General features: G+C 39.1%; 1 protein-coding gene across 5 annotated transcripts in view; it reads right to left on the minus strand.

The window, feature by feature from the left end:
* Nucleotides 1-26,391, minus strand: part of SUPT3H (SPT3 homolog, SAGA and STAGA complex component) — a 465,528-nt gene that overhangs the window by 53,593 nt on the left and 385,544 nt on the right. For all 5 annotated transcript variants that reach the window (XM_074947470.1, XM_074947468.1, XM_074947469.1 and 2 more), the window contains 3 exons: nt 24,192-24,299; nt 23,446-23,634; nt 21,357-21,467 (listed from right to left, as the gene is read on the minus strand). In XM_074947470.1, the coding sequence (XP_074803571.1) occupies nt 21,357-21,467; nt 23,446-23,634; nt 24,192-24,299 (408 nt within the window). The remainder of the gene's footprint in view (nt 1-21,356; nt 21,468-23,445; nt 23,635-24,191; nt 24,300-26,391) is intronic.

Genomic DNA, 26,391 nt, shown 5'->3' on the forward strand with positions numbered 1-26,391 from the left:
GTACCATTACACAGCTGCTACATTTCACCTTAGACCTGGCTCAGTCTCAGTGATGGATGAATTAACTGTTGTGTGTAGCTTAAATTTGTAAAGTGCTTTGGGATCTTTCAGAAAGAAAGACAACTATATAGATGAATAATCAAGGAGAAGCTGAGGGAAGTTTTACAGACTTGCAACTATGTCAACCTACATTGTATTGCATAACAGTACATAAGAACATAAGAATGGCCATACTGTGTCAGACCAATGATCCATCTAGTCCAGCATCCCGTCTTCCGATAGTAGCTGGTGCCAGATGCATTAAAGGGAATGAACAGAAGAGGGCAATTATCTCATGATTCATCCCCTGACACCCAGTCCTATATTCTGGCAGTCAGAGGTTTAGGCACACCCAAAGTATGGGGATGTGTCCCTGGTCACCCTGGCTAACAGCCATTGATGTCCAAGTACGTGATGTTTTTATCCTAAGACTAACAGGGACTAACAGATCCCCCAAAATACAAAAATAACAGGGAATCTAGACTATTTTCCTAACTAATGGCAAGAAAGGAATGATTTTCATTCTTCATCAGAATCTCTCTCAAATTGCTTAGCAGCTATTTACTAACATTTATTTATTGTTCTGATCGTGCATATCTAGAATGTACACATTGTGTGGATGTGAGTTACACTCTATGCACAGCCTGTGCATGTTTCTGTACCTAACTTTGATAGAACTTCCTGAAATTTCTAATGTATAGAATTGAGTTACTCTGTCATTCAGACATCTGACTGTATTTTCATTATTACTATACTACTCTACAATAGCCATAAAGTGTGCATCTGTGTTGCTGCAGTGTATTTTGAGCTCGTACCACAGAAACCTTGAGGCCAGATTCTCATTTATACTACTCCCTTTACATCACACTGGCAGTGTAAGGGAACTTAAAGAGAGAGTAAGTGTAACATACTCCCATATTAAGGTCCTTCTACACTACCAGAAGGAGCCTTCAGTGATAATGAAAAACTGGCTATCTATATATATTTATACATATTTAAACAAGCCTATGCTGAACATTTAAAGGTTATAAATGGTTTACAACATTAAGAGCTGTATTGTTTCCTAGGAGAGTTGCAGCTAAAGTGCACTTTATAGCTATCTTGTCTGTGCTTCTTTTTTCCTAACAGATTTAAAAAAATTTCTCAAGTGGCCAAATCAGAAGTTCTTTTATTGTGAGATATGACTCTAAAGAAATAAACAATTAGATACATTCATGCTGCACACATGTATCTAAACAAGCACTTGCACTGCTAGCACTAAGTGTGTGAAAAGATATGACAGTAGTGGTCTTTTGCACTCTTGTAGTGCAAACTTCATGTGCAGAGTCACTTTATGCCAACATCTCCTGGCTGAACAGGACCACATCTATACTGCCTAGAAGTCTTGTATGCTGCTTGCAACAATTCATGTACTGTGTTGTGTGTTAAGACACTGATGTATGTGCAATCCAAGAATTTTAAATGTCCCCACAGGATATCAAATGCTATCCAGATCATTTGTAAATACTTTCCCAGTGCTCCAGAGAAAATGAGCCGTTCTTTTCATATGTAGTTAAAAGACATTTTTGTGTTATCTAAAAATCTATGTTCCTGTTTAATAAAATTATCTAGGCAACTTACTGTTTCATCAGCACTGCATGCTAACTCTTTCATTCATTACTAAATTCTCTTTGAGTGTTAAGATTATCCCCAGTAGAAACAGCTGGGAAACTGTAATATAAAGTCAAACAACATGTTTAATGACCATTGAACTCCTAGAAACTTAGTCCAGAATGATACATCATTGTGTCAGATACTCTTAAGCAATATGCTGTTTGGTCTCTCTCTTTAGAAATATGAAACCCCTTGAAACCGCTACCACAAATAGTGAAACTTTTAAATTATTGCCAAGCCACCTGCTTTTCTCCAGGAAACTTCATAAAACCCTCCAAATTAGTAATGTCATTAAGTAAAGCTTACGAAACCTTTGTCATCCTGAAAATGTTTAGCTGTTGAATTTAAAGAGGGCAACAGAGCTTCTAAAAATCAAAAATATTATCATGTATACTAAATAGACTTTTAAATCCTTTCCAAATGAAATGCTTTAAAATAGCTTTAAATTTAAATCCTGTGTATGCAGTTCTTCTGAATATTAATGCTAGGGGCTGATCATATAGATCTTATTCTCAGGAGTAGTCCCATTCAGAGAGGAGTACTAGACAAGTCATCTCCACTATTTATTTATCCCAATAAAATACTGCACAAATCTGCAGCATTTTGCACAGTATTTTAAAGAATTGTTTGTAATAAACAAGTAGTGACAGCTTGAGTTTCCCTTGTCCAATGCTCCTTCCTAATGGTTCTACAGAAAGTGGGTAAGGATGGATTATAGGACTGCATTCTGTCCATAAAGCAGCCAAAAATGTATCATCTAATCTTGGAGTAATTTATCCAATAAGATGATTTAGAGGACAGTTCAGTGGCACCATTTTTGGAAGGCAAAAGCAGAGGAAGGAATATAAATCAAAGGTGACTGGCAGGTAAAGGATATATGCAGCAATCAGCCAAACCATGTGCACGCTGGCACAAATTCAACAAGATCATTTATAAAAATTTTAAGTCAGGAGTACACAAAAGGGGGTCTGGTGCTAACTAAATCCACAGATAGATTACACGCCACTGAAATAAACACTTCCAGATGCTAGCATACAAAAACCTTTTACAGAAAGAAATGTTTTCTTTCATAAATCTGAAAGGAGGAACTTTGGGGTGAGGGGAAGGGAACAAGATTTTCAAACTGAGATCTGACTTCCTAGTGTTTTTATAGAATAATAATTCATATTTTCCAAATACAAAGTGTTTATATTATAGAACAACAAGTAATAGACAATGCCCTGAAATACATCGGAAGGAAAAGTAACCATAACTGTTTAACACACAATAGTAATATTCATATTTTAAAAGTGAAAAAGAACCAAAACCAAAATTGTTTAAATAGATTTTTTTCTGTGTAATTAAAACATATGTTAAATCATATGTAACTAATTATAAACACCTTGGATAACATTTTCAAAAGCACCTAAGAGACTTAGGAGCCTAAATTTAATTTTGAAAAGTAACTTCTGCCCTAAGGGTGAAATCCTGGCCAAAATGAATTCAATGGCAAAAATCACATTTATTTCTCTGGGTCCAGTATTTCATTCACATTTTCAATGAAATGTCGTCTCTCTAGTGTCTAAACTCTTTAAAAATGGCACTTCTAAGTCACGGAGGTGATTTTGAAATTTTTACCTGTAATGTATGCAAATTATGTATCTGGAATCAAATTTTGTAGCATTTACTCCCAAACTGCTTATTAATATAGACTCATCTACTGTTTTGGCTGCAGCTTTCAGAAAATGTTGACAATAATCAAGATTAAACTTCCAGGTACTTTTCCAGTTAAGAAAGATGGCTTGCAGAGCAAATGTAAAGAAAAATCTTTATACATTTGATATGGCGTGCCTCAAGCACCCTTGCTTTTCTATATTTCCTAAACAATTTATCTTACTGATCTCTTAGAGAGTAAGCACCAGTTTATCTTTCCTTTATGGGGACACTGTTGAATCATATTAATTTATTCATGATTCCAACAATGTGTACTACCTTAGTATTTTAAAAAGTTTACTCTCTCTTTGCCACCAAAAAATAAATCTAGTTGTCACTATTCTAGTGTTTTAGTCTCAAACAACAGCTAAGCATTGGCACGCCAGTAATGTTTCATAAATTTTGTTTTCTTTTTCATCAGTGATCATGGAAACCAGTAAGCTCCGGTACCAGCTTTATCAAAGTTTTTAAAAGATGTGGCTATGTGCTTCAGTGCTTTGCTGAATGGGATGGATTTAAGCATCTGCTTAAAGTGGTTTGCTGAATTGGTGCCATTGATGGTAATGATCTTATATTTCTATAGCATCTTTCATTCAAAATGAAGTGGAAGTTCTTTATAAACATTACTATTTGATTGTACTATATATTACACATGTGTGTATATATATATATACACACACACACACACACACACACACACTCACTCACTCATACTTGCTTGCATGCACAGCAGGTACCATTAAAAACTACTTGGAGTGATTAAATTTATTATTTGTTATCTACATACAACATGATGAGCACGGTAACAAGGCACAAATAAAATCACTCCCTGCCACTAAATGTTCTGTGGCACCCTCTCTATGGGGGGATTCATTAGTGTTCAGTTGTGTTCGTTAAAAAAAGATATTTATAACTAGAAATATTAATCAACAAAAAAGTCTTTAACTGCAAAGAAATTGTACTAAGCTCTTTTAATGATCGTTCACTTGTTCTTAGTTTTAACACTTTGAGGCACAGCATAAATCCTTTTACAGACATTTTTACACTGGGTCCTATAAGCTGTAATTGTCTGAAAAAGAAGTCTTTCTGAAACTCCTAGTATGATATGTCACACTCACGTATTTCAACACAAATCTGACTAATGCAGACAGTAACAAATAATATAGGCATGCAAATACTAGCTAAGAGTAAGGAGTGGTGGGCAGAACAACCAAAGCAAGAGGATTCTCAGCATCCTGATATTCTTCTAATCAGGAAATTCCAAAACTGAGCACCATGATTTTTAAAAAGTCTATTGTAAACATATAAGGGCATAGGCTGAAAGAATATGAAAATGTTTCCAAAACAGATTTCCAGACCCCTCCAATATATGCTAATTCTGGACTGAATTATTATAGATCAAAGCAAAAGCTAAGCTCTGTCTAGTGGAGGAGAAACTGAGTTCATAAGATAAGATGTATTACTGTTCAGACACTTGGAGAGAAGGTGTGCATTAGTAAACAGCATAAAAACAGAGTCTTGTATAAAAGTAGTTAAAAGTGGGAAGTGGGGTGTGTGTGTGTGCGCGTGTTTGTTTTCAGGGCAATACTCCTGGCCCACAGTAATTTCAGTTACATACAGTATTCTTCACTTTGTGTCCTAACCTATCTTTTATTAGTGTCATTGTACATTATTAAACACTTGCTGTAGTTCAGTTCCAATCAGACTGCCCTTCAGGATTGGACATAACTAAGGCTAAGATTTTGTCACTGAGGTCACGGAATCTGCAACTTCCAGAGACCTCCATTACATTTTCTGCTTCAGTCCCGAGGCAGCGTGACTGCGGGTGTCAGCTGGTAGGGGCCCAGCAGCTCTCAGTTGCTGGGTGGCTGGGGACCCACAGCTCCCAGCTGCCGTGGGTGGTGGCTACTCCACAGCTCCCAGCTGCTGCAGGTGGCAGGGAGACCCTGCAGCTCTCAGCCACCGTGGGCGGCATGGGGGCTCCCCCAGAGCTCCCAGCTGCTGGGGGTGGCAGGGAGACCTAAGAACCTAAATTCCACTAAAAATCACTAACAAAATCTTAGCCCTAGACATAACTCTCCTATACCATGGGCATCATTAAACAATGAACATTTACCAACCCATACTGTTTATTATGGTAGCACCTAAAGGCTCCAATCAAGATTAGGGCCCCATTGCATTACATGAAGTACAAACAGAGCTCTCTGACGTTCTAAACATCTAATTAAAATGAGACACACGCAAGTGCAATAAACAGATGGAAGAACAGGGGTTTGTCATCCCAAACATTCCCAAAGTGCTTCGTGAACAATATGCATGCAGCCTCACTCAAGTGCTGCCAGGGCTGGGGTAGCAGCTAAGTGTTGCAGCACATTCTGTATGACAGATTGCAGGGAGGAGGGAGATAAAGGGAAAATCTGGCCAAAGACAAGGGGGAAATCCATACTCTTATGAAAAATGCCATAGGACAGCAAACAGAACCTCAGTTTTTAAGGTCACATTGGAAACATTTAACACTGGATAAATTAATGGGCATATCAGATTATATTAGAATGGCTCACCATTGGGATCTGCACTCTAAATTTGAAATGCTAAACTTGAGTAATGGACAAAATGCCCTAGGCAGTTTCTGGTTTTAAATATTTATGGTTTGAATGCACTATTTATGGTCATATTTAGATATTCTAGTCTATACATTTTCAACTCCAGTTTTGCAATGTTCTTTGAATGCAGCTCCTTTGAAAAACAAATGATATGACAAGGGCTCATTAAAATGGACATCAAAGCTGAACGACTCTATAATAACCAATCATCGACAGTTTTGTACCTTACAATAATGAAGATTTTACATGGATGTTATGAGGCTTAATTAATTAGTGTTTGCGAAGTGCCTGCAGATTCTTCAAATTAACACAAGCACCATATTTACTACAGTTTCTGAATTAATTTTCATATCTATGAAGACATTGGACTAAATCTGATCTCACTTTCACCCGAATAAATCAGGAAATATGACATTGAAATCAATGGCATTACACTGGTGTAAAATATAAGCTAGTCTATAATCAGGGCCTTAGGGTGAACCATACACCTATCAGGCTACTAATTAATGCAGTTTGCTTTCCTTCAAAAAGACCCTCCAGTGACTTCTGATTTAACCCGAAAGGTAAGACATTATTTAGGGCAAGAGAGGTAATTCACTCACATGCTTCACTGTAGCTATGATTTGAGTTTATCCGAAGCCAAGACCTCTCATCCAATGAATGATGAAGTGACCTAATTATGTGAGTGGTGGTCTATAACCACCAAATTTATTCTAATTCGAGCCCTGAGTTGGACTGAACAGAAGGATAAGAAGTGGGAATTCAAGCTTTCCCCCCCTCTTTCCAGCCCTTAAACACGTTAAGTAAAAAATGTGGAAAAAGTGTCATTTAATTTAATAGTTCATAAAAGCATTACTTTAATTTTCTGCTCAAATATAAATTCACATCTCAGTATATGAAATTCTGTTAATCCTACTCTGGCAAAACTCCCATTGAATTTTGCCTGAATAAGGAAGTAAGATTTAGCCCACAATGAAATAATGCAGAAATGTCTTACTGTTTTAGCTAATATGCATGTGGCACAGAAAAAATGGATTCAATTACAACATATGGAATTACATCATCCCACATGATGAAGAGTTACATATTTCCCATTCCTGTCTTGCAAAATTATATGGCACTGTGTTTTAAATCAGTCATTTACATTGCTGCTGGTTGAAAGTCGGGATCATGCTTTAAACTAGGTAATAGAGGGCACCACCCATAAGCTGTCAATACAGAATACATGGATAAAATATATGTCTAGACTATCTTAGACATGATAGAGTGCAGAAGAATCTAGCATACACTTGCCGGCTTTCCATTGTGGCTTATGCTCTGAGGCAAAAACCTAAACGCTCTAATTATGTTAGTCATTTTGACATAACTATTAAGGTTAGAATAAATGCAAACGGATCATTTTCACTACTTTAATGTTAGCACTCTGTTACCATACGATTATGAAACTTTTAAAGTCCTCTTTAGGTCCAAACCGACATCTATCAAATACTGCTAGAGAATAAATTACATAAGTCAACTCTTTCTCCAAAACTGCCTCATTAACAGCACACATCACAATCATCAGATGAAGGAGATGGGAAAAATGGTGAAATAACAAAAAAAAAAAGGGAGAAAGATCAGATGACAGAGAATATTTCCATATTTTAAATCTCATGTACAGTGCCAAGTACTTTGTTAATGCTTAACAAATAATAATAGCCATGCTGGAAAGCATATTCCCATTGGAACTTATATTTCTTCACAAAATAAGTTATGTTTCCTATGTTTGCTCTCAGTTTTCTTTTAAACAGAAGTAGAATCAAATATCACAGTCAGCTTTTGTGATTCAAAGTTACATACTAGCTAGTGCAAGGGACTAGTAGTAAGGACTAGAGCTGGCTGGAATGATTTTACAACTAAAGATGCCCTTTTCACAAAACCGATATCTTCTGCAAGAAAATGTCAATTTTCTGTCTGGAAAATTGAGATGATGGCTCCCTAGCTGTGCCCCAATGCTGGAAAGCTCTAGTCAATTTCACTTTTGCCCCGTGAAATTGACAAAAGCTTTCCCAGAGGGCTGCAGAGGCCAAGGTGCTCTGTCTCCCACTTCGCCATTAGCTCCAGACGACAGAGAGGCACAGAGCCAGGGTGCTGTGCTTCCCCGGCCCCCTCTCCCACAATAGCTCTGTGAACTGGAGAGCTCCCTGGTCCTTGTCACTGATTCAAAGCAATCTGGATTGCTTAGTAAACCAGGTTTCAGAGTAGCAGCCATGTTAGTTTGTATTCGCAAAAAGAAAAGGAGTACTTGTGGCACCTTAGACTAACAAATTTATTTGAGGTGCAAACAAACAAGATTTTTTTAATACGGCTAAATGCGAACATATTCAGCCAGGAACAAAGAATGTGGGCCATGCTTACAGGATAGGAGACTCTATCCCGGAAAACAGTGACTCTGCAAAAGATTTGGGAATCGTGGCAAATACCAGCTGAACATGAGCTCCCAGTGTGATGCTGTGGCCAAAAGAGCTAATGCAATCCTGGGATGCATAAACAGGGAAAACTCGAGTAGAAGTAGAGAGGTTAAGGGATCACTGATGATGGTTTATAAATACCTACATGGAACAAATATTTAATAATGAGCTCTTCAATCTAGCAGAGAAAGGTATAACATGATCCAGTGGCTGGAAGCTGACGCTAGACAAATTCAGACTGGAAATGAGGACACTTTTAACAGTGAGAGTTATTAATCATTGGAACAATTTACCACGAGGCATGGTGGATTCTGCATCTTAACTTAAGATTGGATGTTTTTCTAAAAGATATGCTTTAGGAAATATTGTTGGGAAGTTCTATAGGGCTGTCTTAGACAGGAGGCCAGACTAGATAATCACAATGGTCCCTTACACATTAGAATGTATGTATCTATTAAATGGACTGCTTGTCCACAGCTGACTGAGGTGGAGCTGTTGGAGTAGCACTGGAATTGGATGATCTCCTACACTGAGACTTATTTCTCTTCTTTGAAAACTGACTGCCGTGATGGGTAAAACAGCTGTCTGTAATACTGTCACTGCTGTTGCTGAAGCCTATATTAGTGTCTCCTGGGAGCTGTGGTATACGCTTGTAAGGAGCCAAGAGTAGCTTGAGAGTCCTTAAATGAATGTAAGGTTTTATCTATTTTATCCGAAAGCAGGGATCGACCATCAAAATGAAGGTCTTCAATTGTTTGAAAACTGTCCTTAGCTGTGTTTGAGTTTTGCAACAAGGATGCTCTCCTCATTCTTGGCAGATGCCATCACTTTGGAAGACGAGTCTCTTACATCAAGAGTACTGGAGAGAGATCTTGGCCACCACACAATCATAGCAATGTAGAGCTGAAAGAGATGTCAAGAGGTCATCTAGTCCAGCCTCCTATGCTGAGCAGGACAAAATATATCTAGACCATTTCTCATAGGTGTTTGTCTAGCCTGTTCTCAAAAAAACTCCAATGATGGGGTTTCCACAATCCCTCTTGAAAACATATCCTAGGGACCAACCATTCTTACAGTTAGAAAGTTTTTCTTAATATCTAATCTAAATCTCCCTTGCTGCAGAGTAAGCTGATTTACTATGCACGTTTACAGAGAGAAGGTGAACTAAATTTTTCTCACAAATAAATCAGGTATCTTGTGTTCAGTCTTATCCTACCTTCAGAGGACTTTGAGAAAATTAATCACTGTGCCCTTTACGACAGCCCTTAATATATTTTAAGACTTATCAAACACCTCCTACTCTTCTGGTCTCAAGATTAACAAACGTCCAATTTTTTTTAACCTTTCTTCATAAGTCAAGTTTTTTAAACCTTGTGTCATTTTTGTTGCTCTCCTCTGGACTCCCTCCAATTTGTCCACATCTTTACCAAAGCACGGTGCCCAGAATTGGACACAGTACTCCATCTGTGATCCACGATAAACCCCAGATCCTTTTCAGCAGTACTGCTGCCTAGCCAGTGACTTCCCATTTTGTAGTTGTGTATTTGATTTTTCCTTCCTAAGTGTAGTACTTTGCACTTGTCTTTACTGAATTTCAACTTGTTGATTTTAGACCAATTTTCTACTTTGTCAAGGTCATTTTGAATTCTAATCCTGTCCTCCAAAGCACACGCAATCCCTCCCAGTTTGGTGTCATCCACTAGATATGTCCTCCCAGTTTGACAGCAAACCACTGATAACTACTCTTTAAGTACACTCACTTTTCCTTAGTTTGCTTACGAGAATGTCAGGTCAAAATGTCAAAAACCTTACTAAAGTCAAGATATGTCATGTCTATACCTCCACCCCATGCACTAGGTGAGTAACTCTGTCAAAGAAGGAAATTAGATTGGTTTGGCATGATTTGTTCTTGACAAGTCCACTAATACAGCCCTATGAGCCTCTAGGTGCTCACAAATTAATTGTTAAAAAAAAACTGTTCCACTATTTTACCAAGTATCGAAGTTAGGCTGACTGGTCAATAAATCCCTGGGTTCTCTTTGTTCCCCTTTTTAAAGATAGGTATTATTGTTTGCCCTTCTCTAGTTCTCTGGGACTTCACCCATCCACCATGAGATCTCAAAGATAACTGCTAACGGTTCAGTTAGTTCCTTAAGTACCATAGGTTGAATTTTGTCAGGTGCTGCTGACTTTAAAACATATAAATATTCCTTAATCTGCTCTCTTCTTATTTTGTCTTGCATTCCTTCCCCCTTGTTGTTAATATTGTGTTAAGTATCTGGCACCATTAACCTTTTTTTGGTGAAGACTAAAGCAAAATAGGCAATACCTCAGCCCTCTTGATGTCATCTGTTATTAGCTCTTCTTCCAAACTAAATAGAGGACCTACACTTTTCTTCATCTTTCTATTTCTCCCAGTGGATTTATATAACTTCTTTTTATTGCTTTTATGACCTTTGATAGGTATAAATCATTTTGTGCCTGAGCCTTCCTAACACTGTACCTACGTTTGAGCTATTGTTTTGTACTCATCCTTACCGATTTGTCCATGTTTTCACTGTTAAAGTCTGCTTATTTGAAGTCCATTGTTCTTATTCTGCTGCTCTCATGCCTTACTTTTCCTTAGAATCATGAATTTATATCGCGATCTCTTATTGGTAACTACTACAGAGTTTGGTAGAGAATGAAAAAAAAAACCCCTTCAAAACTGCATTGGGACCTGATAGTGCTTGTCCGTGAGCCTCACTGTAAGAGCCAAAGAGGCCCGTGTATGCCATAAAGTCTTTGCTAGATTTAGTAGTACCTCATAAACAGAAAGGGAAACCTGGAGATTGTCTAAGAGCTTGCGTGTGTTTTCTTGTATAAGCTCCGCTTGAATACCCAAAGATGCAGCCATTCTTCCTGGATGCTCCTGATGAAATTTAAACTATTCAGGAACTGGAGAAGATGCAGCCAGGGATTTAGAATCATCTGGTGAGGAGGAGGAAAGGTTAACAGGAGCTGATGGATCCTCCTGTGGTATAACAGTCTCCTTAGACGATTATACCACAGGAGCAAAAAAGGCAGCCCAAGCAAAAAAGGCAACACAGATTTGGAATAGACACCCCACACCACAGGCACAATTTATACCCTGGAGAATACTGCATACCAATGGTGCATAGCACCAAGACTAACTAAAAAAATAAACTAAGCTATAATAAAATAAAAAGAAAACTCAAACGGCACTAAACTGCCAGTGAAAACATCCAACAGAGGGAAAACTAAACTAGTTAGCTACACAGGAGAAAAAACCCATAAGGTAAACTGCATGGGAAGCTCAGACATAGGCCACTGGTAGTGAGAAGAAATTGAGGGGGTCTGGGTGGTGCCACTTTTATGCACCTTCAGTGGGGACTAAATTAATAGAGACCAAGGATAATAATGAAGAACACTGTAGGTGAGTGCAATGGGGGCAAAGGCAGGATGACTAGTGGGAATCAATGCTATTGCCAGTAGAGATGGGGAAGTATTAATGCCATTGTTCAAGGCACTGGTAAGACCTCTTTGGGAACGCTGTGTACAATTCTGGTCACTCATGGTCAAGAAAGACGAGTTCCTAAATTTGTGTCATCAGAAAATTCCATCAGCACACTCCTATTTCTTGTGTCAAGGTCTTGAATTATTTTGGTCCTCAAGGTCATCTAATTTTTCCTCCAAAGAGGCAGAAAAGCTATTTAAGCTGAAGGACAATGCTTCAGCTTCAACAAGAAAAAATGGATCCCCAGTCATGGACGAGGACCCCCTTGTGATACCCGCTATAGAAACACAACGAAAATACGGTCGCTGCCCTAACAATCTTACAATCTGAGGCATGTAAGTGACTTTCCTAAGATTACACAGGAAATCTGTGGCAAAGCCAGAAATTTAACCCAGTCCTCCAGTGCCTTAAGAACATGATCCCATCCTCTAGGGAGAAAATCTGTTACCATGATATTTGATTTTATGATACTTAGTCTTAATGTAAGCTGCTTTTATTGAAAATTTCAACGAAGACATTATATTTTTTCAAAGTTTCTGTTTTTTATCTCAAGGGCAATGTCACAGGGTCTCCTATCCTGAGATCCCTCATGAATAGCTTTGGACACCTTTTGGTTGATTATCACCTTTGTGAGTTTTATTTATCACTTCCAGCAAACCATCATCACAATCCTGTGCAGCAAGCACAATCCTGTGCACCTGCAGTCACAGGTGCTGACTTTTTTTTTTTTTTGATGGTGGGTGCCTTTGAAGGTGTGTGTGTGTTTGGGGGCGGAGAGGAGGGTGAGGGGGGCACTCTGCCAGTTTTGGCTGGAGGCTATTTTCAGCATATTTATATACTTTTTTATATTCTAGTTATTGAATGTGTCTATTGTTGGTATTATTATTATTTTAATAATGATTAAATTGTTATGAACTACATTATTACATTATCATGAATTACAATATATTAAAATCATTGCAATCACCCACAAGCTGTCTTCACTAACATCCCAGTGTAAAGACATTATGTTTCACTGTAGATTTCTGGATGAAACTGTCAGCAAGCTTATTTACTTCTAGTTCCCTGGTATTGTCTTGATGCATGTTAAGGACAGCTACATTATTCAGTTGTGTCTGTCTGCACTGATGACTGGAGATAATTTTTAAGTCTTCTGAAGCTGGAGAATGAGTTCAGGATAATACAGGCACAAAGAGAAGGATTCTTATATATTTGCAGTACTCTGGAAGTTTAGTGCTTCCAGAGTACTGCAAATGACTTGAAGATCTCTTTCTTGATGGGTAACAGCTAATTTAGGCACCATCATTGTGTATGTATAGTTGGGATTATATTTTGCCATGTCCATTACTATGCATTTAACATTGAATTTCATCTGCCATTTTTGTGAGGTCCCTTTGTAACTCTTTGCAGTCTGTTTTGGACTTAACTAGCTTGAGTACTTTTGTAACTTTGCCATGTCACTGTTTATCCCTTTTTGCAGATCATTTATGAATACGTTGAACAGCACTGGTCCCAGGACAAGCCCCTGGGAGACACCACTATTTACTTCTCTCCATTCTGAAAATGGACCATTTATTCCTACCCTTTGTTTCCTATCTTTTAACTAGAGTGCCTGGGAATGCTTTCAGGATCATCTAACAATTCTTAATTTAAAGACAAGCCTTTTATTATCTTACTCACCCTGCCTCTGTTTACAGACAAAGTCCCTGCCCCAAGGGCACAAGCTGGGAGCAGCACAGAACTCATCACATTCCACACTCAAGCTCTGGCTCCTGGGTGCTGAGCACCCACTATTTTTTTCCCACGGGTGCTTGAGCCCCGGAGCACCCATAGAGTCGGCGCCTATGCTATCTACAGTTTTTCCTAATCCTCAGATCTTTCTCTAGGGACAGGAAGAGAAAGATCTTACCACCCGGAGACCTTTCTTCCTCGGAGCTCTGCTAGCCTTCCTCTCCTGCACTGCCTTCCTGTGCCTTTTTATCAGTCCTGAGATGATGGGCTGATTAATGCTTTAGCTCACCCAGGGTGTCAGCCTGATTAGCTAATTACATTTCATTCCCCAGTCAGACCGCCCTGGGGAAACTAATTGGTGCCAGGGTGATCAGAGTGCTGGCTCACCTGCTAGTTCCCAGCCCTCTATCACAGGCAGTTAGAATTTTCTCCTGTGTTTTTTGAATTAATACACAATAATCTTTACATTCATAGAATTCTTCTTATAGAGGACACCAGTGTTACAGTCTCAATCAATGTAAAACTTTGGAGTATCATCAGATCATTTGCAGCTTCAGGTTTTTGTCTGTTTCCCCCCCAGATGCGCTGCTGATTTAAACTCAATCCTTTTGTGTAGACAATACAGTCTTTCAAAAGATGATGTTCTATTCTTAAAAGTTAAAACATGACAGACAGTGAATTACTGCAAGATTACTGAACACCGCAAGTGAGGCAGCATGCCAGGAAGCCAAAAAATGACATAACTAAATGAAAAGTAATCTTCCAAATGAAAAATAACCTGTCCATTCTCTGCCTGAAGTGACTTGCTGCTATGAAATGGAAATTATTTTAAAATACAAAATCTTGCAGATAGTGTCCATTTCCTGGTGTTTTTTTTTAAATTACTGACCTTTTAGCTAAGCCAAGTTTAGTATCAGTTTAATAAAGGGGACTGAATCCTGCCATTGGAAGGAGATGGATTTAGGTCTTTACTATCTTTAACTACTATAGACACAAGCATGGCACCGTAAACAGAAGATTAGAAATCTTTGCTTATATATAAAGACTGTTCATAATTATGTTGTACTTACTAAAGTCCAGAGCATTTCTAGTGAGCCTATGTCCTTAAAAACCTGAGACATTCATTAAATCCCCCAAAATACTCTGTGCTAAGGTCATTATAGATCCTATAGGAAGAACAGACAAAAACATTATTTAAACAATACATGCTAACGGTTTCCCAACTTCTCTTCATAGTCAGTATTTTACATACAATACTTATGTCATCAGTCCTTGAGCCAAGCCTTTCTTGACAATCGATGCTTGGTACTTTTGACAGTCACATAGCAGAAATCAATCTATTCAGCCATAATCCATGGTATGAGATTTCTACCACTTTCCCAAACCATTCTATGTTACTCAGAACAGCTATTTACACAATTAATTTTCTAGGCATGATTCAATTTTATGCTGGTATAATGAAGTTACACTTGGGTAAAACAGTATGTTGGCTTCAATGGAGTTACATCATTTTTGCCTGGTGCATCAGAGTGGAGAATTATGTTTCTAACTATACGCCATTCTAACCTGTTAGGATATAGATATTCAGGCCTGTCTGTAAAAGCCTGTACTTTAAGAATTTAGGGGTATTCTTATTACTTGGCTAGTTAGAGGTATAAAAGAAAGAATCAAAATCACTGTCTGCTGGTGTAAGGGCCTTTCTCTTACTGTGACAGTCTGAGGCCCTGTGCTTAGGCTAAGGCCTTTGGCTAAGCAGCAGAGGCAGCCATAAGCCAGGAAGCGAACAGTCACATCCTCACATTCCAAACTAGTCACATTGAAAGAAGGTGCTATTGGGCTGTCCTGAATACAATCCTGTCCTGAATACAATCCTGTCCTGATAATTCCTATCACCTCCAGAGAAAGGGAAGTGCCTAGAAAATGTAAAAGGAAACTTAGTTTGATAGCATCCTGACTGGCAAGAACTCACTTATCAATAGCTGGGATGTGAAATCCTCACTTCTGTATTGTTTTGTCATTATAGTTCCCACTTTGCTATTGTTTGTCTGTATAATCTCTGTCTGGTTCTGTGATTGCTTCTGTCTGCTGTATAATTAATTTTGCTGGGTGTAATCTAATTAAGGTGGTGGGATATAATTGGTTAGCTAATCATGTTACAATATGTTAGGATTGATTAGTTAAATTTCAGTAGAATGATTGGTTAAGGTATAGCTAAGAATATTACTATATAAATTAGGGGCAAACAGGAAGTAAGTTGGGATTCGAAAATAAGGAAAAAGGAACTTGTATTTAAGCTTGCTGGAAGTTCACCCCAATAAACATCGAATTGTTTGCACCTTCGGACTTCGGGTATTGTTGCTCTCTGTTCATGCGAGAAGGACCAGGGAAGTGGGAGAGTGAAGGAATCAGCTCTCTAACATAACCCTTCTACTTGATTGAACTGAGGGCATGGCTACACTTGCAGATGTAGAGCGCTTTGAGTTAAACCAGCCTTCGTAGAACGCAGTAGGGAAAGAGCTGCAATCTGTCCACACTGACAGCTACAAGCTCACTGGCGTGGCCACATTAGAAGGTCTTGCAACGGCCACAGAGAGCAGTGCATTGTGGTAGCTATCCCAGCATGCAAGTAGCTGCAACGTGCTTTTCAAATGGGGGGTGGGATGGGTTGGAGTGTGTTGTGTGTATGTGGGGGAAGAGAGAGTGGGGTTTTGGTGGGGCTGAGAGCATGTCAGCATGCTGTCTTGTAAGTTCAGACAGCAGCAGACTCTCCCTCCCCCTGCCTCTCGCTCTCTCTCACACACACACACAGCATTCCACAGTAATGGTTGCTTTGTCTCAGAGCAGATAAGCAGCCGGCTGTCAGAAATGGAGCTTTCAAAGGGCATATCCGCATTCCTACAGTGAGTTCAAAACAATGAGAATAGTGGCCACTTGACTTAAGGGGATTATGGGATGTTTCCGGAGGCTGATCAGAGCGCAATAATGCAACACCTCGTTCATACTGATGCCCGGGCGTTTCAGCCAAGGCGCACCAAGCGTTAATCTTCTTGCCAAGGTGGAGTACCAGGAGCGCTCTAGCCGTGGAGTCAGAGCGCACTACATGCCTTGCCAGTGTGGATGGGTAGTGAGCTAGGATGCCCGAGGCTGCTTTAATGCGCTCTAACTCATAAGTGTAGCCAAGCCCTGAGCTGGTATATAACTGGTAAGAAAGATCAGCAATTCTTCCACTGCCCCATGCTGGCTCTTTTCTTTTGTTTACTGTGGGTCTGGTACCATGAATGGCAAGTTGCCACCAGGGAAGCTGGTGGAAAATGGCAGGATGCGCAGAAAATCTTTCCCCTTCCTGCTCACAGCAAACTATGTCAGAGGGCCTATTAATTACAAAACAAAATCCTCATGTGGGAGAGTGGGGAGCAGCTTAAAGAGGAGTTGGGATGCTGGCAAGCAAATGTATTGATAAACTTATTTATAAGTTTATCATGTCTGTTTTCCCCAGCCCTTTGTATATCACTTGTAGTTTAGGCTAACTTTTGTGGGGAGAGACCATGGGTAAAAACCTGGCTTCATGGAGTCAATGGACTTCAGGAGGGCCAGGATTTCACTCCAAGTCTTCGAATGCATTTGTACAACACTGAGCATAATGAGGTCCTGATAGTGTCTCTGCATGCTGCTCTAATACAAAAACAACAACAATAATAATGGAGAATTCCAGGTTGCTAAATAAATGGTCTTAATTTAATCTTGTTATTTAATTAATTTATTCTATAGCTAGATTCCATTTTTATTTTTTTAAAAAGTTGTTAAAAGAATATTGTTAAGGTTGCAAAGCCCAGCACTCAAAAGTTAGGAATCACCAGAATTAAGATTGCCTATGCAACCTTAATTTGGCCCCTAGAGTATGTGCAGTACAATACAATCTTTAATTACATGTACACTTTGTCTTCTTCACAAGCTCGCTGGTCATGCAGTGCACCAGACAGATGATGCTCAGTGAGGGCTAGATTGTGATAACATTTCTCATGCTTAGTATTAAACGGCTCCTCGAGCAGTCTCACTGAAATCACTGCTCAAGCAGTAAGATACCACAATCCGGCCTAGACTGAGGCAGCTGTCCAATATTTTTTTTTATCCTCATCATTCAATGTACAGCCCCAAGTCTTATTTACTGCACACCATCCAAATGCTGCACCAACTACAGAATTTGTTTTAATTTTCTCAAGGGATTTTCTGTTGCGTTCATCACCACAGTATTTGAGCCTCTCGAAGACACTAATGGATTTATATTCTCAACACCTCTGTGAGGTAGTAGAGGACTATATTTATCTCCATAAGCAGATGTGTCATAGAGTCAGAGTTTAAGGCCAGAAGGAACCACGAGATCATCTAGTCTCCTGTATATCACAGGCCACCAACATACCCAGCACTAGATTCAACAACCAAAATTAGACCAACGTATTACAGCCCATAGGAAAGATGATGAACTGAGACAGAAAAGATTAAGGGCTAAAATTTCCAATTTTGGGTGCTCAACTTGAGACTGCTAAGGCCTAATTTTTCAGAGGCACTGAGCACCTGCAGCAGCTACTGACTACAACTGCCAATGTCAATGCTTAGCACTTTTGAAAATCAGGCCTGAGATGCTCAAAACTTGGGTGCCCAGAAATGAGGAAAGCACCATTAGTGCTGTACTCAGATAATTCTGATCTAAGTGACTTGGTCAGTGCCACATAGGAAATCTGTGACAGAGTCTGGGATAAGATCTCATTCTCTTGACTCCCAGTGCATTGCCTTATCCATGAAGCCATGCTCCCTCTTACTGCGGCCTCCTGCCACATTTTCTACACACTTTCCAATTTCTGCGATGAATAAGGCAGGGAAAAAATGAGACACTGACACCAAGGCATCCCCAGAGCCAACCTCTCTCAGTCCTGAGGAGCAAGGAAGGCAGTCTTGGTGTGTATATGGACTTGGATGACGGCGGTGAGAGCAGTCACTGTGCTTCCTCTCCTTGATCTTTTACCTCCAGCTAGGGACCCCAGAGAGCTGCGTCCCAGACAGTGGCTGCAATGGCTAGGCACAACATCTTTAAAAAGGACACACGGCTAACGGACTACATAAAAATACTGATATGGGGAGAAAAACCGGGAATGACAAAGGAAGCATCACATGCCTTTTGTGATCAGTGTACTTTTGCAGCATAGAGGAAATGAAGGACAGTTTGGGCAACTCCCCCTTTTATGCTGTTGGAACTGTGTGTGACTAGAGAGGGGTGAGTGGTCCCAATAGGTACACTTATCCCAAGAGGGCAAAATTCCTGAAGCAGAATATAGATAGATTATTTTAAATACATGTACTCGAATACCTTTGACACAAGGTCTTCCACAACTGGCCATCAGGAAGTTTAGACTTGAAATTAGACGAAGCTTTCTAACCATCAGAGGAGTGAAGTTCTGGAACAGCCTTCCAAGGGAAGCAGTAGGGGCAAAAGACCTATCTGGCTTCAAAATTAAACTCTATAAGTTTATGGAGGAGATGGTATGATGGGATAACATGATTTTGGCAATTAATTGATCTTTAACTATTCATGGTAAATAGGCCCAATGGGATGTTAGACGGGGTGGGATCCGAGTCACTACAGAGAATTCTTTCCTGGGTATCTGGCTGGTGAATCTTGCCCACAAGCTCAGGTTCAGCTGATAGCCATATTTGGGGTCGGGAAGGAATTTTCCTCCAGGGCAGATTGGAAGAGGCCTTGGGGGGTTTTCGCCTTCCTCTGCAGCATGGGTCACTTGCTGGAGGATTCTCTGCACCTTGAAGTCTTTAAACCATGATTTGAGCACTTCAATAGCTCAGACATAGGTGAGAGGTTTATTGCAGGAGTGGGTGAGTGAGATTCTGTGGCCTGCATTGTGCAGGAGGTCAGACTAGATGATCATAATGGTCCCTTCTGACCTTAATATCTATGAGTCTATGAATCTATCTTTATCATTCTAAGAATAAATGTAGGATCTGCTCTACAGCAACCTAACCTATCTAGTAGATGGCCTAAGACTGAGTCCTTGTTTCTTGGCCTGTTTGGAGGGACCAGTGGCCTTTTATCTCATCAAGCACCAGGGATAGAAGCTAATGCCAGGGATATATGATGGCCAGTGATGCACAGCTTTGGTTATTCATGAGATGTTAAGCTATTTAAAAAAAAAATCACGCTAATCAGATAGTACTCTGCATGCCCACTCTGCCCTGTGGATACAGAATACCATCCTGTCTGGTGACACAGATAGTCTACTCCTGAATTTCAAATCTCTACCTATAAATTAGTTGCTTTTTGGAAGAACAAAGTTGTTTCACTATAATTGGGTGCAAGCAGCCTTTTCCTGTTTTACAATGTATTTCATTACATTCTCTGCTTTCAGAGGCTATCACCTAACGTATAATTAAAGCCTCTGCACCACTCTGGAATGTAACTTCTGTGCTCAATTGTTACATAATATTAAACTAATAGTTGTGGGTGGCAAACGATACAGTTGAGATTATATACAGAGATTCATTAAAAACATGTATCTATAACTATCATGAATAAAATATATATGTAATACCATATAGGCGTACATATAAAAGCACCAGGCACACCTATGGCATTATGAAAATAATAATTTAGCTTACTTTTCTTAATTTTATCCCATTACTCCTAGTTATAATCTCTTGGGACCCCCTAAACAAACCTCCTTCCTTGATGCTGGCAATTTTCAGATACTTGTAGGTGGCTATCTTATGTAGAAGCATATTGCATGTGGTTAGCCTTTCTATTTGTTTTCATTTTTCCTTATAAGCTATTTCTTCTATCATTTTAAATGTTCTTTTCTCAAATCCCTTGAAGTCATCAACTTCTTTCTGGCTATCAGCTATTCAGATCTGAACACAGCATTACGTCTGAGTTTTATTGACTTAGAAGTTTATGTGAGATGCACTCTCTTCTAAATTGTGAGACATTACGAAGTACGAAGGAATATAGGCCATATACGGTAGCCGGTCACAAGGAGATGCTCCTAATTTATGGCATCAGACACATCTGGCAGCTTTGAAGTTTACATCAGCTGAAAATTTAAATAAATAATTTGTTTGGCTGCTTTGAATAATGGATTTTAATTTGTGTAGAAAATCTGATGGGAAAACCTCACAATCTATCAACATTTTACTGGAAGCTCAATTCTATTATGTTTCAGTGGAGGCTCAAAATTGTTTAAAGAAACCAATCTGCTCTTTATCCAACCCTAAATGTATCACTTGAGATTTGAACTTCCAACAGGAGCAGTATCTGACATGTAACTAATTTTAGAATACAAAATGCTCCTCAACATATTGCAATACCTATAATTTAAAATAACAGTAAACCTAAATTTTGCAAAAACAGAAAATTCGAGTGCTAACAAAAAGCATAATTTATAATTGAAAGAAAATAATATTTAAAAGAAAACAACTTTTGTGTCCTTCCAAAAAGAGACAGAAATTACAAAGTTTTATTTCCCAAGAGAATTATGCCACTTTTGTAAAGAAAATTACAGTCACCACAAATTGCTCTCAACAATTCCAAGGCTTCTTCATTTGACCACTTGAAAATCAAAGTTCTTTAAGATTATAAATATAACTTTTTATAACTCTGTTATTACGTACTGTGAATGGGGAAAGGGGGCCAATCTTGTGGCCGTAGCGCCGAATGGCCTCTCTGATGTGGCAGGGCTGGATGGCATCACTTTGAGCCTCTATACCACAAGCTGCAGTGCTCTGCAACAGAAAAACATAAATTGTTACTAAATCAAAAACACACAACAGACCTGCAGTGCATAAAATATGAAAATAAACCTTTATAAAATGGACTGATTTTTTTTCCTGAGGATACACATCATTGTTGCCACACACTACATCTTAAAAATCTATTAACAAATCAAAGAGGACTTTTACATGACTTGTGTTTAACAGACCCAGAGAACAATATATTTGTCCTCTTAAATCTTTTACTGATTTTGCTGATGTATGTAGCAATGGAAAAGAGAAACAAATGATCAAATTCAAATGAAAGGATCATGGAAGTCATGCTGCAATAACCACAAAAAGCTATTTCTGAAACATTTCAAGCTTTCCTTATAATATTAAGGGGTGGCAAAAAAATTCTGATAAGGATTTCAAAGCAGACACCAAGATCACAATTGTCTGATGTCAAATTTAAACTGAAAATGAAACTGTAACATAATTATAAAGTCACAAAGATAACGAAATATTTTAATAGATTCAAACTGGAAAATTTTCAGATTTTAAATAGATTTTTGAACTAAGGACCCTGTGCAAGAAATAGCAGATTCATGCATGCTGGTCCACAGATGCTACAAAGGTCTTCCTGGCTATGCAGGAGTAGAAGCTGTATTGTATTTTTAGTAGGCAAACTGTAATATTGGTGTAGGGCTCTCTGGCTACCCAAGACAGCTGCTTGCGAAAATTCACAGATTCCATCCAGGTGACTGCCGTGTGACAAGATCAGGGGAATGCCACTGGTGAATCCATTAAGCATGACCAACATACAGTGGACACTGCATGTACAAGATGTACACAAACATACTATGAATATATACCATGGGCCAAAATTTTCAGCCTTGAATGTCTAAATCTAAGTATCTAAATAAAGTGCCTGATTTTCAGAAGTGCTGACCACCAACAGATCACACTTGATATCAATGAGTGGAAACCACATGCTACATAATGTGTTGGTGGGACCTTTCTAAATGACATGCATAAAGGGAATGTGAAACCCAATGCTCTGTGTTGGTCTGGGCCCTGATGTAGTATGAATAGCATGCTTCACTAAACAGCTGGTCTAGCTCAACACCTTAGCTATGCCTAGTAGACGCCTGTCAAAACTGGATATGTAGTTTCAGTAAAATTGTACAGCGGTTTATAAATATCACATTTTTAAAAATGACATTGAAGTAAGAGTATGAATTTATATTAAACTACACCTAAAATTGCATCCTTAGCTAATATTTTGTGCCTGTGACCTGCAGTGCAAATCACTCATATGAACCCTACCAACCCAATGTAAAAAGGAAGGAGGAAAAGGAACATTCAGAACTCCTAACACAAATATTTTTACAGATCATCAAAGAGTTCCTCATTGGTATGGTATGTAACAAAGTCAATGCTGACAGTTAATTTATTAGTGAGGGAAAGTTGAACTATATGGGGAGTGTACCTCTTACGATTCTATGAGAAGCATATAAACACCTTGTTTATTGTTTGATAATGTCAAGGTAACAATTACTAGTGGAATGTGCATGTTTCTTGGCAAGAAAATAATGTAATGAAAGCAACACTAGTGATTCAATTCATACATGCTGACTTTGAGTTATAGTAACATTTTTTTTCCCCAAGATGTCCCCCCACTTCAGTTTTGATATGTTCATCCCTCCCACTTAGAACACCTGGCATTACAGTGAAAACTAGGAATGATAATACTGACATTGGGTATCTTGAATGTGAGATAAAAGATACTCACATTTCATTCAAAGCATCCAAATATCTAAGCTCAACTTACTGAGATAAAAATAAGGATACTGAAGTTCATAAGCCTTTTCAGCAATTTTGATCTTTAAAGTTTATGTCATATTTTAAAATTGAGTTTTCAAAACCAAGATTTCAAACCCAAGAAAATGATCAAGATCTTCAGCAGATATTTTGAGTGCCTATCTACTACAGCCTCATCCACACCAACCTTTTTTCTTTTTCTTTGTTTGACTTTGGTGGAGTCTTGTCCAATGCCTCCATTCCCCAGGGCTCCAGACAGTGTTTTCCCAAGGTGTTGTGGTCCTGCTGCTCCTGGGGGAGTGGGCGTAGGAGGTGGTGTGTTTTCCGGGGAGTCAAGACTGCTCTTCATATTTGTGGTCTGGCCTAAGAGATGTGGCTATCAAAACAAAAAAATCAAGCAGTCATTGTAAAACGATATTTTTAAAACCCGTTTCATTGGTTTCCTGGACTTTCTGTTACAGGAAATATAACACAACATTCAGTTTGCATATTCGGGAAATTACTGTGATTGCTGATCCAGGTAATTACAGCAACTGTTGTATCTGTTGTTGTTGATATGTATGCGTATTAATTTCTAATGCTGGAATAAAGGTCCACATACAAGAAGCAGTTCAGGGCTGGAGGTGGGAATTTCTATATAAGCGGAAAGAATTTTCATTTTTAAATGTAAAGCGGTCATCAATAATTTTCAAAAGTCTTTAATATGTACATTTGAAATTTTTTTTTTAATAGTTATAAACATACACTGATTTTCCCCATCCCAGCATGAGCACATCAACAGCTGTCAGATACAAATACGTACTAGAAGGAACTGAACAGTTCCAAAAAAATGCATGTACTAATAAAATAAGTACCACCCTTCATATGATATTTATTTCTACTCTTATGCAATAATGGATATACTGACAATATTAAAAAAAAACAAGTATTTACCTCAGCAGAATTGTGATACTGTATAAAAGTAGCAGATATTGCATGACTGAATGGATCACCTGCTTTGGGAGCCATATCCTGTTTGACCAAAAGAGCCAAGTCCACCAACTAGAAGAGCAACAAAAGCAACAATTAAAGACTAGGTTCACTGACATGGAATTAACTGCTTATGAACTGTATCTCAAAAGTGAAGGAAGACATTATACATGTGTTGACACAAATGATGCTAATTCTAATGGTAACTAGACAAATTCAGCCTTGAAATAAGATGCAATTTCCTAGCAGTAAGGGTAATTAAATGCTGGAACAGTTTACCACAGGAGGAGGGATTCACCATTGAGTGAAGTCTTTAAGGCGAGATTAGATATCTTTCTAAAAGATAAATTTTAATTAGCTTGTAGGAGAAATTCTGAAGTCCGTGTGCATGAGGTGTCAGTCCCTTCTGGCCTTGGAATCTGTGAATGTATGAATCCCCCTATTCATTTCTTTCCTTTAAGGGATATGGAAAGAACAGGAAATTCTACATTGCTCCCCATATGCTTACCCAACGCTGCTTGCACCGCAGTCTGCAGCAGTCAGGAAGGATTTTTTTCCCCCTGAAGTACAACTGGACAGATGTAATTTTTCCCCTCCACCTTCCTCTGAAGCATCAGGGAGTGACCACAGCTAGAGATGAGACACCAGATAGGGTGGACCAGTGCTCTGAGGGAATAGAGAGAATCCTCTCTCTCAGATACCTGGCTGGCGTGTCTTGTTCACATGCTCAGGGTCATACTGATCACCAGATCTGAAGTTGGGAAGGAATTTTACTTCAGGTCAGATTGACAGGGTTGTGGTTTTTTTTCCACCTTCCTCTGCAGTATGAAGCATGGATCACCACTAGGATCATTAGGCATATCATTCCAAATCAATTTCCTGCCATTGCAGGGACCTCAACTCTCCTGTTCTCTGCATGTGGCACACAGTTTAGCCATCTGAAAAGTGAAATGCTTTGGTTTATCCCAAGTTATTGGGCTCAATATAGGGGTAACTGGATGAAATGTAATGGTCTGTGTTATACCGGAGGCTAGACCAGATGATCTAGTGGCCCCTTCTGGTCTTAAACTCTATGAAACTATAAATGCCTCTTTAATAGAGTTTGAACTGCAATGAGTTACTTTAACTTAAAGAACTGGAAGTTACTTAGCTGTAACAGGAAGCTCTTTGAGATGTGTGGTCCCTATCTGTATTCCACACAAGGTACAGATGCATGCCATGCAACTGAGTCCACAGATTCTTAACAAGAGGTGTCCATTCGCCCGCACACACGCAGTTGCTCTCCTCATGCTCCAGACCAAAGGCGTAAGAGGTAGTGCTGGCTGCCGCCTCTCTCACCATGAATCCAACAGGATCCGAAGCAGACGGCACGGAGGGTGGGTAGTGAAATACAGATAGGGTACATCTCAAAGAACCTACAGTTACAAGTAAACAAACTCCATTTCTTCCCATGCTGGTCCCTATGTGTATTCCATACGTGGGTGACTGACAAGCAGTATTCAGACCAGAGGTTGGTGCAAGGATGCCACCAATAAAGATGCTTGAAGAACTACAGTCCCCACAGCTGCATCTGCAGCAGAGAACTGAAGTAACGATGTGTAATGTTTTGTGAACGTGTGACTGGAACTCCAGGTAGCTCTCAGAGAGTGTCCTTACCCCATCCAGACGAGGGAAATGCGCTAATTGGTAGTATGTGATGATGCAACCAAAATCAATCTATTGATTCTCTGAGGAGATATTTCTTGTCCTCATGACCTTTCTGCTATAGTGAGCAATAGTCTTGGTAATTTTCTGATTGGTTTGGTCCTTGACAGGCAGAATTCCAGGGCACATCTGACATCCAGGGAATGAAATCTTTGGGTTTTGTGAAGGAAATGGAAAAGTGGATGGGTTGGTTGACATGGAATTCAGAAATTACTTTAGGGAGCAATTTATGATGAAGATGAAGGGAGACCTTCTCCCCGTAGAAAGGGCATATGGTGGATCAGTCATGAGTGCTCCCATTGTGCTCATTCTTCTGGATGAAGTAATACCAACTAAAAACGTGACCTTCATGGAAAAGTGGGACATAAACCATGTGGCCAAAAGTTCAGATGGTGGCCTGGTGAGTATTGACAGGACGAGATTGAGATCCGATTGAGGTGTAGGCTTGACAACTGGTGGA

Source organism: Natator depressus, chromosome 3, assembly GCF_965152275.1.
Source record: "Natator depressus isolate rNatDep1 chromosome 3, rNatDep2.hap1, whole genome shotgun sequence".
NCBI classification, from domain to species: domain Eukaryota; kingdom Metazoa; phylum Chordata; order Testudines; family Cheloniidae; genus Natator; species Natator depressus.